This window comes from Netta rufina, assembly GCF_964035555.1.
Source record: "Netta rufina genome assembly, chromosome: 1".
NCBI classification, from domain to species: domain Eukaryota; kingdom Metazoa; phylum Chordata; class Aves; order Anseriformes; family Anatidae; genus Netta; species Netta rufina.
This window is the reverse complement of record NC_140123.1, coordinates 164,249,482-164,263,114: the sequence shown is the minus strand read 5'-3', so window position 1 is coordinate 164,263,114 and position 13,633 is coordinate 164,249,482. Positions and strand designations below refer to the sequence as shown.

The 13,633-nt window shown below is 45.4% G+C and overlaps 1 protein-coding gene across 1 annotated transcript in view; it reads left to right on the top strand.

The window, feature by feature from the left end:
• Positions 1 to 13,633, top strand: part of MEI1 (meiotic double-stranded break formation protein 1) — a gene marked incomplete at both ends in the record, with an annotated part of 36,064 nt that overhangs the window by 947 nt on the left and 21,484 nt on the right. The window contains 13 exon segments of the mRNA XM_084305997.1: positions 1,572 to 1,622; positions 3,252 to 3,325; positions 4,014 to 4,119; positions 4,800 to 5,003; positions 5,742 to 5,872; positions 6,458 to 6,572; positions 7,351 to 7,467; positions 8,016 to 8,115; positions 9,119 to 9,178; positions 9,180 to 9,251; positions 10,563 to 10,697; positions 11,217 to 11,331; positions 12,890 to 12,990. Coding sequence (XP_084162123.1) covers positions 1,572 to 1,622; positions 3,252 to 3,325; positions 4,014 to 4,119; positions 4,800 to 5,003; positions 5,742 to 5,872; positions 6,458 to 6,572; positions 7,351 to 7,467; positions 8,016 to 8,115; positions 9,119 to 9,178; positions 9,180 to 9,251; positions 10,563 to 10,697; positions 11,217 to 11,331; positions 12,890 to 12,990 — 1,381 coding nt within the window.

Here is a 13,633-nt window from a genome sequence, read left to right as displayed (position 1 = left end):
AATGAAAGCGTGAGCTTAAAAGGGTGCTGCAGGATCTAGTATCAAATATGCAAAGTAGTAATCTATATAGTGCTTTTTTTTTTTTTTTTTTTTTTTTTTTTTTTTTTTTCCACACCATCCCATTAGATTGGTAGAAATTCTAGTAGCTGTAGGTCTGATACCTGCTGCTTTCTGAGGGGTTGGCCTCGCAGCAGAATGCAGATGTCAGAAAGGGCCTTTCCAATAGCAGCCTCGCAGATCTTGAACGTCTCTGACAGGTTTCTCTTTGCATAGCAGTGCTGTTGGTCTTTGAAATGTGTTAAATCTTGACAGAGAAAAAATAATGGTGTAAATGAGGGAACAGGAAGAGAAAGGTGGAAGGTATGAATGCAAGTAGCTTTAAAGAGCAAACATAGTGGATTTCTTTAAGTCCACAATCTCAGTTGCACATCACAGCTACTTCTTGTTTTGCCCTTTCCCTCCCATGACACACTGAATAATTCAAGCAGTGTTTTCCCAGTTGGTTTCCCAGCACAAGCTCTGCTGTGCGCATGTTGGAAACAGCTTCATTACAAACAGAACTTTGTGCAGGTTTAGTTTTCCGAGTTGCACACATTTTTATTGTCTGCACACACAGCCCTGTGCAGATGTGGAGGGAGCAGTGCTTATGCCAATTCAGTCCTACACTGCACAATCCTAACACTAAATACACCAGGAGACAGGGAGCTGTACTTGAATTTCAGTGTTCTCTGATTTTAAATAATCAGTCTCTCTGATAATACAATTAAATTTCGGGGGGGGGGACAGCTGTGGGATTTTGCTGTACTTGGTGTATCTCCTGGAACAGTTGGAATCCCAGTCTAGGCTTGGGGTACAAAGAATAATATGTACATGTACATTATGGATTGAACTTAAATGAACCAAGGATACATTTGGTGCAGGAGTATAAGAGGGACCCCAAAGGTTTAAGCAATGCTGTGGAGGAAGCAGGAGAGAGAATACTCATTTGTTGCCTAATTGTGCAAATAACTTGGAAAACAGTGTCTAGTAACAGCTTCAATTTAGTGTTGGAATCGTTTTCACATGCCTTAAACTTAGTGTTTAAATGTAGTCTCAGCATTTTCAGTACCGTGGAGCGAGAATACTGCTCTCAGTGATGGGTGTGAATGGAAGAAGGAAGGGACATCTCACAGCTGGGCTCTAACTTGTGTCGTTCCAAAGTGTTGTAATTCAGATGTGTACTGCCGGATACGTGCAGGGAGATGTGGTAATGTTTGCAGTTTCATATTTACCTACATAGGTGGAGCCACTGACTTCAACTATAAAGTGCAAGAGCAAAAACAATCTTGTAAAAAATTACAGGAGAACTGAGTGCCTCACAGTCCCTTTGTCCTGGTTAAGGGAGCCCTTTTACAAAGAATTCCTTGAGAGTATCCACCCTCCTCTGACAAAGTCAGCTTGGTCTCATGTGAAACAGGGGGAAAACAAAACAGTACTGAAAGAATTTACAGCTCTTTTTACAAAAAGCATTTACAGCATTGTTTATCACAAGCAGGAACGAGTTCCACGGTTGATTGTGGTTTATCTTTTAGGGATGTGCCATTCTGTGGAAGACAACGATGCCCAGGACCAATTCATAGAAGGTGAGAGGCAGGTGTCATGTCTCAGCCACTGGCAGTTTGTGAAGAAGGATCTGTCTTGTCTGACAGTGTGAGTGAGATGTTCAGCCTCTGCACAGCTGGAATTGGGAAGAGCATCTGTTTTCTTTCAGCTGCAAGAGGGACAAGCAGGCTGTGCCAATATTTGGGGGGGGGGGCGGAGGGGGAGGGTAGGGAAGAGGTGTGTGCAGATTTAAATATTAGCATTTCTCTGACAGGCTCTGTATGCACCTTGAATTTAGCATCAGTTTGGTAACAGTGGTAAACAAAGCTCCATCTCTGGGCCTGACTGAAGTCTCATTAAAGCAAATGGAAATCTTCCCGTTGGCTTCAGTGAGCTTTTGGATCTACTGCTTTTTCCTCAGGACAAAGAGTATTTGGGATTTAGCTGTGTAGGCTCCAGATTCCTCTTTGTGAGGAGTCCTTCATTTCTGATCCAAAGGGAGAGCCTGCAGGTCTGAGAAGGGATCTCTGCAGCCCAGTTAACCTTGGGTATCTCTGCTGAGTCTGGTGATATTTGCAGAGCAACACTTTCCTACTGTCCAGCCACGAGAGATGAAAGGAGATGTGACCAGCTTCCTTCAGAGGGGTATAACTTTTCAGGCATGTGGTTGAAAGGGTGTTACGAAGGTGAGAGGTCACTCTGCCATGATATGGTTTTGCTGAAAGATAGATGCCCTCAAACAGAGGAATTTTAACTTAATGACACCTAATTCTTGAAAATTCTTAGAAATTATGAGAGTTCTGGGCAAGAAAGGACCATTAAACCATCTATATATCACCTGCCTCAAGATATGCCTCTGCTGAGAGGCGTAGCTCTTAAGCTAAAGTAGGTCTCCTAGATAACCCTGCAGTGTTGCCCTGGATATACCCAGAGACAGTGAACCTAGAAGTCTCTGGTATTTTTTGTACGATGCTTTCTTAGAATACAAATGAAAAGAATGTGTTACTGTAGAGTGTGCTCTGCTTCAAATGAGTCATGCCATGACAAGAAGATACGTACAAACCAGCTTGATCAAGTCATATGGAGAGACGTTGGGCACAGTGTCTCAGTTAAGGGGAACAAAGATGAGCCGGGCCTTGCTTTCTGGAGAGGTGCATGGGATACCTGCAGTCGGTACAAATGGCTGGTAGGCCTCAGGGGCAGGAGAAGCTGGAGGAGGAGCTCTCAGACTGCTTCCAAGGACACTCACAGCTCCGATGCCTTCTCTGGAAGGATGTTTTCAAAGGCCGGTTTTCATACAGCAGGAAGCCTGTTCTATTCAATTACCTTTTTTTTTTTTTTAATAGTTTCTGACTAGGGCTTTGTTTCCTTCCCTTCCTGGTTCCTTATGTTTACTTGGTGTCCTGATGCTCTGTTTGTCGCTTGCAGCTCATTTCCACGCATGGTTTGTGGTGCTGCTAGAGCAGGATTGCTGTAATATTGCTGCGGAGAGCCCCGGCTGGGCTATCAGGAGTAATAGCGCTGGGACTGCTGGTGTTCCCCTGCTCTCTCAGCACCCCCGCGCCCATTTAATGTCTAAGCTCTTTGCTCACTGGCCTGCTAAAGCCCTGTGGAAGATGGATTGTGAGCGCTCTTCCATGTGAGTTACTGATCCTGTTTCTTCTGCCTAGTTCTGGTGCAGCTGGTAGCGGAGCTGAAGTCCGAGCAGTACTTGCACTGCATTTTGGATGAAAGCCAAAAAGAGGTCAGTGAAGGTGAATTCCCTGCCCTTCCCTTCAGTCTTTCAGGGGTTGAAGAGATGGGGGAATGAGAGGCCCCCCAGGACTCAGGTACTGCACTCAGACACAGCTTCTGCTGTAGCATGACATCCTACTGCCAGCTCCCCTGCTGTGATTTTGGCATTGTTGGTGTCTACTCTGGAGTTTTCTATTGTCCCCATGGCACACTGCAGCTGTACGGCTTCATGCTGTTCTCATGAAGCTGTGTGCCTTCCTCTGATTCTTCTTTTTCCGCCCTTACCATGACAGTGGTATGAAGAGCTTTCCTAGCCTGTGCTTTTGCTGTCTTTATTCCTAAATTTGTGGTAGCTCTGTGGGATACAAAAAATTGGGAAATAGCAAAAGTGGGGAGAAGTTCAGCTGGTTCGTCTGCTCGTAAAGAAGCTGGAGAGGAAAGGGAGGAAAAGGGACAATAAGCAAGAGATTTCTTGGGTTAATTAAAAGACCACTGCTGCATTTTGAAGACTTAATAGGTGTGTTCAGAGTTTTCCTCTGATCTATCCTAAATGGTGAAGAGGACCCACTTTAGGAATGATCCTGTTCTGGAGCACGATACATCAAAGAAAGCTCACTGTTCTGTGTGCATTTCTACCTTTGGGCTGTGTTCTTAGCCATGAAACATTTTCTTTTTCCTTCTTTCTGTCTCCTCTACAGCTGAGCAAAGCAACTACCATGAGAGGCAGCCTACCCATATTCACTCTCTTGGGCAAGCTGGCAGATACCATCCCAGTCTTTGCTGATATACTGGTGGTAAAGCACAGTGAGTAACCTGTCATGCTCCACTGAAGGGTTGTAGTCACAGCCCTAATACACATAAATGTGCATGCACTGCCCCATCCCCGATGTGTGAGTTTATGAAGGCTGCACAAGAATCTTGTCCCAGAAGTTAGGGTGGCATTCAGACCTCTTGGGTTGCTGGTCAATACCTTAATAGCAGGCTTGATGTCGTGCTCTTAGCCAGCCTGGCAAAACCAGCCTCTCTGAACTGGGCTTTGTATGTATGCCCTGCAGGAATATGCATTTAGTTTTTCTTTCCTACGTCCAGCCCTTGGGGGTCTGGTAAGCATACTTAGCTGTGTGTGGAAGTAGCTGGGGGTGGTGGGCCTTCCTGTGTTGAACAGTGAGCTCCTCTGGCTATTTTTAATTGTATCTCTGCTCAGAGACTCTTAGAAGCATTCCCTGATTTCCTAAATGTTTGACTGGGTCAGAGGGAGGGATAGTGGTGAGGCAGTGCATCATCTAATCGTGGCGTTCAGTAATCTGCACACACCAGTCTGTCTGGTGGGCTTCTGCAAGTCGTTTTGACTGGGAGGGGACAGTGAGCAGCTGTGCGGTGCTTGGCTGCCTGCTGGGTTTAAACCACAACACCAGGTTTCAAGGGTGCTGTAACAAAGTCAGTTCATTAGTGTGAATGCTTGCAATTTCTGTTCCTCACACTAGGTAATTTAGTGGATCATCTGCCGTTGGGCTTGATGTACCCAAACGAAGGTGTAAAGGCTGCTGTCTGCTACTTGTATGGCAAGCTGTACTCCTCTCCTGTTGGCACAGAAAGGCTCTCAGCACACTTCGAAGAAAAGCTGTGTGGTCTCTTCTTGAATACTTTGGGCCATGCTCAGACAAAGGAGCTTCAGGTTAATTGTTTGGGTAAGGCATTGCTGAGAGAAACTGCAAGGTGCAAGGGAAGGCTTACAACTAAGGAGAAATCCCTTGGTTGGTTTAGATGCCCTGGTGTGGGTTGGTCCTTAGAAGAGCTGTTTTTCTGTTTGTTTGAAGCAGTTGATCCTTGCTATTAGCACACAGCAATCAAATGACCCAGACCTGCTGCTGAGAAGTGCATATGTGCACTGTGTATAAGTGAATGCCCAGAAGTGTCTGAATGCAAATGCTATGCACGGACAGGTGGGTTTTGTAGAGCAGTGGGATGGAGTCTGACAAATATCATCTTCAGGTATGGAGCATCATGTTCTTCAGGTTAAAAAGGTAACTTGGAGGTGGTGTTTTCATGCATTTATGCTTCCAACTGCATTTACGTGCTGGAGAGCACAATTTCAGCCTTCCTGGCACTTCTTGTTTGCAAACCATCCAGGGAATTCCTTTTTCTTGTAGGAGGTGAGTAAGAATTGAATTGCTCCTTAGATCATCTGCTCAGCCACTAGAAAAGGATGATGATTCTTTTGAAAGCTGAGTTCAGGCATTACCCTTGTGAATTTGTACTGATGTGTACTGATGATTTGCATCAATACCTGTAACAGTGCTCCATAATTTTATACTGGGGGTGCTTTTTTTATATGTGTGCGGATGTTCTTTAACTAAATGCAGATATTTCTGTAAGAGCCTGTCCCATGTGCAGTATGATGCTCACTCTTGCTCCCACTTTTTCAGGTTTGCTAAAGGAGCTGCTGAAGTCTGACCATTTTGTATCCATTCTTATGAATAATTCAAGGACAGAGGAGGAATCTGAAAACTCTGACTTCTTAGAAGGGGAAAATCCACTTCCACTTGTTCTCAAAAAGGTGATTGCTGAAGTAGTCTTACAGCATGCAGCCTATGACTTTCTAACAGATTATCCCTTGTTCTGAGATGAATTGTTGGTTGAAGTAAAAATATATTAGCTTTTTTCGAATCTTTAGTTGATTAACTTGAATGGCATTGCCAACGCTGACTAGCAGTAGAGACCACAGTGGAAAATGGGGACACCCCCATGGATCTCCTCATTGTTCATTCGTGAATCATGCAGGGGAGAAGTTTTCCTTGTGGCCTCAGCTGGCTTTACTCACCATCACTTGAAACTCTTGTAGTGCCAGTAAGACTAAGCACCAGGGCAGAACTATTCTTACTTCTCTAAGTGTATATATATATATATATAAAAATATATATATATATTCTTGTATTCTCTATTGTGGTTCTTGTGTTGCATTTTTTAGTGCATTTAGCCTAGTATTTTGTCTTACCATACCAAGTTTAATCAGCAGAATACATGCCAAAAGAGAGAGATTTTATTTAGTTATTTTAAATTTTAAAATTTAGAGGGAACTGTTCACTACTCATATCTGCGCAGTTGACTTCCTATTTTCTTTCTGGCTTTTGCTTCCCATCAGCTCTTGTTGACCAGAGATGAGATGTTACAGGCAGCGAGTTCTCACTGTGTGGCTGCAGTGCTGGTTCACTCTCCCAGCAGATATGCTTCTGCCTTTATCCATGCAGATGTCCCAGGTAAAGAAGTGCGATAACATTGCATTGTTTGTCTCTCTGTCTGTTTGTTTTAGGAATCAGCCTGCCTCCATGATGGCATAATCTATGCAGTGACCTTTTTGTATCAGAAAAAATGTCTAACGTGATTTTAGAAACAGAAGTGAAGAAGGAGTTTTCAGTTGAAAGTATAGCAGCAGCTGTCAACAGGCAGAATGGAGTTTCCCCTGCAAGAATTTGGACATTCCTTGAGGTCAAGGTCCATCATGCAGTATAGATACAAAGCCTAAATAGGCTGGGTTCCCATCTTATCCCACTAAGTATTGTTAGTGTGCACAGAATTTGGTCCAGGAGGTCTAGCTTTAGAATCCAGCTGTGGGGGAGATGGTTCATTGGTTCACTCTACTCCCAAAACACAGAAATACTCTGTTTTTGCAAATTCTTTGTGAAATACAAAAGTTCTGAGGAAAAAAGATCACTTCATCTGTTATAGCTTGCTTTGTGGCTCTTCATTTGTGCCAAGGGTTAGAGCCACAATTCAGCTCCTGCTGGATAAGTTTGTGCTGGGAAGAAGCCTGCCAGTGTGTCTCTGCTCTCTATTGAAGACTAGCAAGAATTATAAGAATACCTCCAAGAATTCACTCCATCCTCCGTTCCTGCCATTTCATTATACAACAGTTCTCCCTGTGGCTGTTGCTATGCCTCCTGCTTTCCTCCTCCTTCCTCTGCTCCATTCTAGGAGCAGCTGTGCACACTGTGAACAGACTGCCTTTTACCAGGGTGCCCTTATTTGTGCTCACAGAATTCCTGTTCGAGTGTCTCTTGTGCAACAGCGAGATTCTCATCTGGTCAGTGTACTGCTGTCTGCTTCTGCTAACTGAAGAGCGCCTTTTCTTCTCCAAGTGTCACACAGTCTATGGTGAGTCATCAGCCTTTCTGACAGAGCGACCGCGAGTGATGCTGCCAGCATTGCTTGTGCCTCGAGCTGCATTTCAGCACTTCACACACAATCACAGCTTCCAGTCAGGATTTATAAAGCACTGAAAATGAGTACTCACCAGATATATTTGTGATGTCTGCCGCAGCTTCAATTTACAGTGCCACTGTCCTAACGAGTTTCTGATGAGCATGCATACGTTATAATAACCAGTTATGATGACTGTTAGTATAACCTGACTGTTACTAGTAACCAGTTATCCGGAGCTACTACTAGGTGTTGCTGTGGAGATGCCAAGGGTGGATTTAGGAAGGCCAAATTCCTCCCATTCTTCTGAACTTTCCTCCAGCAGTGGAGATTAAGGCCTGTTATCAGTGAGCTGAATGAATACAGCGTTTTAGACAGTTGTTTCTGCCAGGGCTCAGAAAAATGATTGTTTAAATCTCCCTTTCTTTCAAAAGTTCATTTTGCTTCCATCCTGGAATTCGGGGTATTAAAAACCCTCCTCTGCCTTCTCTTGAACATTGCAGGTATTGAATCTCTGGTGAGGAGTCTCCAAGATGTCCTGCAGCTGAACAACGTGGAGTTACAAAAGCAAGGACTGCTGCTCCTCACTGAAATACTGAAACGGTGAGGAAGTGCCCTCTACCTGGCTTGCACAGACAGCATTTGGTGCTCCAAAATGGAAGCTGTTGTGCTTTTGCTTTTTAAGGTTTTTGTCCAAGGACAGATACCTACACTGCTAGAGCTTTTGTGTTTGAAGCATGTTGTCCTCTTTGTGCATACACCAGTGTATCTGCATCTCCCTGCTTCCTTGGCAACCTGGGAGGTGAATTCTCCTTTCAGCTGTAGGCAGAACAGGAGGGGAAGACTAGGAAGGTCCAGGTGTATTTGAGCAGGCTGGCTCCTGCTAAGAGTGACAAAACAGAGCATGTAAATTCCATGGCTTCTAGTCCTCTGTCATCAGCTGAGCTAAATTCAAATAGCAAAAACAAATTCCAGGCTGAAATATTAATGTGTTCTGTCAGTTTTTCCCTTGTTTTCTGCTAAGGAATAACGTACCCTGGCTTGTTTATCTTCTGTGTTTCCTGTTCCTGCCTGTGTGATCTTGTTCCTGTTCTGTCATGGTAGTGACAGAGTCTTGTTTTTGCCACTTAGTTCCCCCAGGAGAGCCCTGGAGCTGAATTTTGGAAATGTCAGTCAATTTTATAGCAAGTGGTAGGTTAAAAAGGAGAAGAAAAAGCAGCTGCACTAGAACAGCGTGAGGATGCCAGTGTGGGATCTGTCAGAAAGAGAAACCAGAATGTGGGAAACACTAATTACAGCATTTATGCTTGTAAAACAAAGGGAACGCTCTGTGCAATTACTCCAATTTTCTAGCGCACACATTCTGTTTCTCTGAGGTTTACATTTGAAATGTCACTTTATTTAAAACTGTATCGTACGGAGAGAAGGGTCTCATCCTGGAACCTCTCTTCTTGTTTTGCCTTGCAGCTGGATTCTCTTGCTCTGTAAGTGACCACCACTCTCTGGTGTTGCCCAGACAGGATGTGCTGCCTCTGTTGGCGCTGTTAGAAGTGTCAGGAATGGGGTGCAGCTCTCCCTGGAGTGCTCCTTGCCTCTCCCAGCACAGAGTGACAGGCACTGTTAGGGGCCTGGAGACAAGAGGCTGCAGGATGGTGCAGGAGTGCTGTCCTTAATGCATTTTTCCCAGGCCCTGCAGACATCCTAGTGCACCATATTGCAAGTGGGTTTGTGCCTCTTGAGTGAGTCAGCAGCACTCCTCCATCCCTTCCTCCCTGCCTGAGTCAGCGAGGACTTTTTTCCCGATGTGTTTTACTTCAGAGGGTCAGTGATCAAAGGAAGGAAATAGAAGGGATTAATAGAATTACAGTGTAAGTAGAAACAACTTCAAGTTCAGCACATTACTAATGGCTCGGGCCAGAGGCTGATCCTGGCGCCTGAGCTCCCCAGCCTTTTCCCTGCCTTGCCCACCTCAGCCTTTTCTCACAGCAGAACGTGAGGTGACTGTCAAACTGGATTTGATCCCGTTGAGTAACTAAAGAGTGGTTCTGCCTCTGCTCACTTTTTGCCCTGAAGCTGAGCTGCAAATTTAATTTCTACTGAAGTTTACTTTTCTCGTACATTTCTGCATGGGAGCTTGTGCTCCTGGCTTGCCTTAGTCTCGCATGTCTGTGAAAACTGAGTATCAGGGAATACTCTGGCTTCCAAGGCTGGATGCTGTCATGCTGTCCTTCTTTTCTTGCCTTGCTTTGGAGAGGCCCCCTGGCAGGCCATTAGTGCCTCTCTTCCACATGTAGCTGTCTTCTCCCTTCTTTCATGATTGTACCTGACTTGCCAGGAGCCACATGAGCACAGTCTGCCCTTTGCACATCTCTGCCCAGTAATGGGATTAATGACTTGCCATCCCTCCCTGCTCTTGTGTTGAATGCTCAAAGGTGTTGGGCCACAAGGTGATCAGATGACCAAAATGATCACTATCAAGAAAAAAAACCAAAACTGTTGGATTATGTTTTTCTTTTATCCTGTTTACTTTTTATGTTCTTGAAAGTTCCAGCCCTGCTGGCAGCATCTGCCATTAGAATTGCTGTAGGACTGTTAGGGAAGCTATTCTCATGGCCTTGTCCTTGTTCTAGGACCATAGGACGGTAGTGTTTACTTGTTTACTCAGAAATATGCATTGCCAGATTAACCTGCAAATGCCAGAGCAGATGGTCTCAGAATTAAGTCCTAGGTAGAGAGATCTCTGTGTTTTGCAGAGCCTGTTTTTCATGTGCTTTTCATGTCACTATTTGCTGCCACACTCACAGAGTTATCCAGGCTGCAGGTTTTTTTCATCATAGTAGGGCTCCAGACCTGCTGAAGTTCACTCTTTGTAGCAAACCCTCCACCTGCTCAGATTTGAGGCTACATCCGTGGGAGCAGCTGGGTCTGAATACTGAAAAGCATGGTTGGAACCACACGGCTCAGCTGTCCATTTGGTCAAATAAGGAGAGGGTGATACTGTTGCTTACTCCGACAATATTCTTCTTGCTTACTCTGTTTCCTCTTCGCAGGCAACCAGTGGAAATCACGTTATTCACAAACCGAGGTGTATGTCTAGATGCCATTGATGTTTTGATGAAGACAGTGGACTGCCCAGTGCTGGAGGTGGTAGTGGAGGCTGTGAAAGCTGTGGCAGCTTTTCTGAGGTAGGCAGGAAAGCGTTTACAGGCTTTTCTTCAGATAGCTCTGAAGAAGTGTTGGTCTCTGTGGCTCCCTTGTGTCTGTGTGGGTGAGCGTGTGCTGCAGGGGGAATTCTGGCTGAGGCAGGATGGGTGTAGCAGAGCTAGCTTCCCACCCACCTGCTGGGGCACTGGAGCTGTGGTAGGCAGCAGGATGCTGCAGCAAGGACCTGGCATCCCAGGCAGGCCTGTAACTGCAGCTGCTGTGGCTTTGTCATGCTCTGGCCTATCCAAACAGATCAGACCGCGTACAGGTATGCTTCCTGGTTGTAGTGGGAGCAGACACTAAATGCAGTGAGGGTGTGTTTGGGCTCACATCTTCACGAAGGCACTATTCAGACCTTGTGACCTTAATATGCTGGGCTGGAGAGAAATGGCAGCAGCACACTGTTGTCTGGAGGGGTGTTATTTCTGTTGGTGTCACCTTCCCACGTGGAGTGTCCCCAGCAGGGAACGTGCATCCTGTCTGTCTTTCTTCTTGTTCAGGAAGGACCACCTGAGCTCTCCTCCAGTCCCGTATGAAAAGCTGCAGCAACTGCTGGAGGTGGTGCTGAAGAGATGTGCTGAGCTTTCTCCACCACAGAGCAGCAAGAAGCATGCAGTAAGTCAAGAGTTGTGCTTGTTGCTAGGACCAGGCAGGGTAGGGATGATCATCCTAGCGCAGCATGGGGATGTTGTTTATATATTCCATACCCTTACCTGTGGTTTTTGGGGTCTCTGGTGTTTTTTTGATCCTCATGCCTTGACAAGCTAACAATCTTTGTCTCCGAAGGAGCTGAAGATGAATGCTGGTGAATGCTCTTTTTAAACCACTGAAAATTGGTGGGGCACCAAGTGAGCGTGCTGCTCTCGTTATATATTCAGTGCTGCTAGGTTCATTTGAACCTCCCCTTCTTTGGGCCCCCGCCTGTAGGCTGCATCACGCAATCTATTTTTTTGGCAATGAATGTCTCTCGCTGTGCCTTCAGACCAAGAGAGTCACGTTGTATGCACAGTGATCCCTTAGCAAGGGAGCTGTTAGCCGCTGTTTGAACTGCCAATCCCTTCCTGTTCCTGGAATATGTTCCTGGAATATGTTCCTGGAATATGCAGTTAATGTGGTGTGCTGCTGGGACCTGTGCACCTGTGAGGGGAGCTCCCATCACTGATGACTAGTGACAAGGCAAGGGATGAGCCTTCTTGCTCTAGGCTCAGGGTCATGTAGGTTTAGATTGCATTTTTGTGGCAAGAGCATCTTGTGGGGGTGCCAGAACCCCAAATGGCTGCTGAGCTATCTTTAGGCCCAAGTTGTTTGGTACCAAATGTCTGCCTTATCTGCCTGGAGAAAACAGAAAAGCTTTCTGCCCCATAGGTAGGTGTTGGTTGGTCTGTTTGCACACACAGCTTTGTGTCAGGATAAAAAGCTTTACAGGAAGGAAATCAGGCAGATAGTAAAGACATCCAGGCTGTCTTTAATGGGGGAAAAGGAGAAATGATTGTAGCTGTAATAAGGTGTTGCAGTATCAACTGAGGAAAGATAAGGAGTTCTGAACTGCCAGGCCCAATGCGTTGCCAAGTCATCCTCTGGCAGTATTCAGAGCAGACCACCGCAACAGGTTATGGTGTAAAGGTAAATTTTGAGCTCCAAATGGTTCCCAGTTTGGGCAGATGATAAACTTTGACCCTGCAGGTGGCTTCTGGCTAAACTCAGTCGGATGCTGTGTGGAAATAAGGGCCAATACATGCATAGTTGCTTACAAATCTGAGCCAGAGTGGAGAACTTACAAGACTTCTGAAGAGGGAGAGAAACTGCTCAGCACTGAGTCAATAGTAATTGGAAGAAATGCAATAAAAAAAACAACCACCCAAGTATTCCCAGAAGAATTTGAAGCTGAGCTGTTTAAAACTCAGATTAAACCAAACCATGGCAATACAGGCTATACTGCCCAAGGGACGAGGTAGTGCAGAATTAGTAGCCCTGTAATTCTGCCTTCCCTTGGAAGAGCACAGTAAATCTCTTAACTCTGCCCTCCCTAGGGAAATCACAATAGTAAAGAAACATCTATGTAAAAGAAGTGATTGAAATGAAAAATGTTCTTCTCCTCCTGCTGGTACCAGGGAAGAAAGCCATTTTGTCTGACAGTGAACACAAGATTTTGAAGAATTCTGTCCTTTAACAGGGTGATCTCCTGTTCCCAGTGTCTCAGAGCCTTAGCAGAGTTTCTCAGAGACAGGGCCAGCTCTTGCTCAACACCCTGGAAAGTTTCAGAAGTGCTTGCAGGTGAGGACAAGGGAGGAATGCGGGTGGGTAGTATGTGTGTCTGTCCATCTGTCCGTGTGACCGAGTTCTTTTACCAAACCTACCACTGAAATACCACAGGTGGGTTCAATTCATGGCACTTGTCAGTGAAACAACAGAAGGAGGGATATGTAGTAACAGTGAACATTTTGTGACACCTGTATGTGTCTGCTAAGAAATTTCACTCAGACCTAGCAGCTTCATATTTTGGCCAGCGAAGAACTGCTTGGAAATTAGCCCAAACTGGTGGTGATGTAAGAACTGTGGGAAGGTATGTGTGCAGCTTAATCCTGTGCCATCATCTGCCCCAGATGATGACCTTGTTATTTGCTCACGTCTGTAACCTGTTCCTGCAAGTGGGTTTACAGTCACCGACTTTTCCCGTTTTGCTGTGTGAGAGCTCTCTCTCAACCCCTACCTGCACAGGAAAAGGTGATAGATGAGTTTGGGTATGAAACCAGATCTGCTGTTAGGCGAGTCTGGTCACCATGGTTATTTTGCCTTGCATCACTAATGTTTGGCTTGGCTGAGAGAATTCAGTCAGAAGATGTCCCTGTCTGTGCTGACCCAGTCTCTTGGGATGGTGCTGAAGGTTGTCATGGTTTTTGGATGAGCTGAGTTGCCC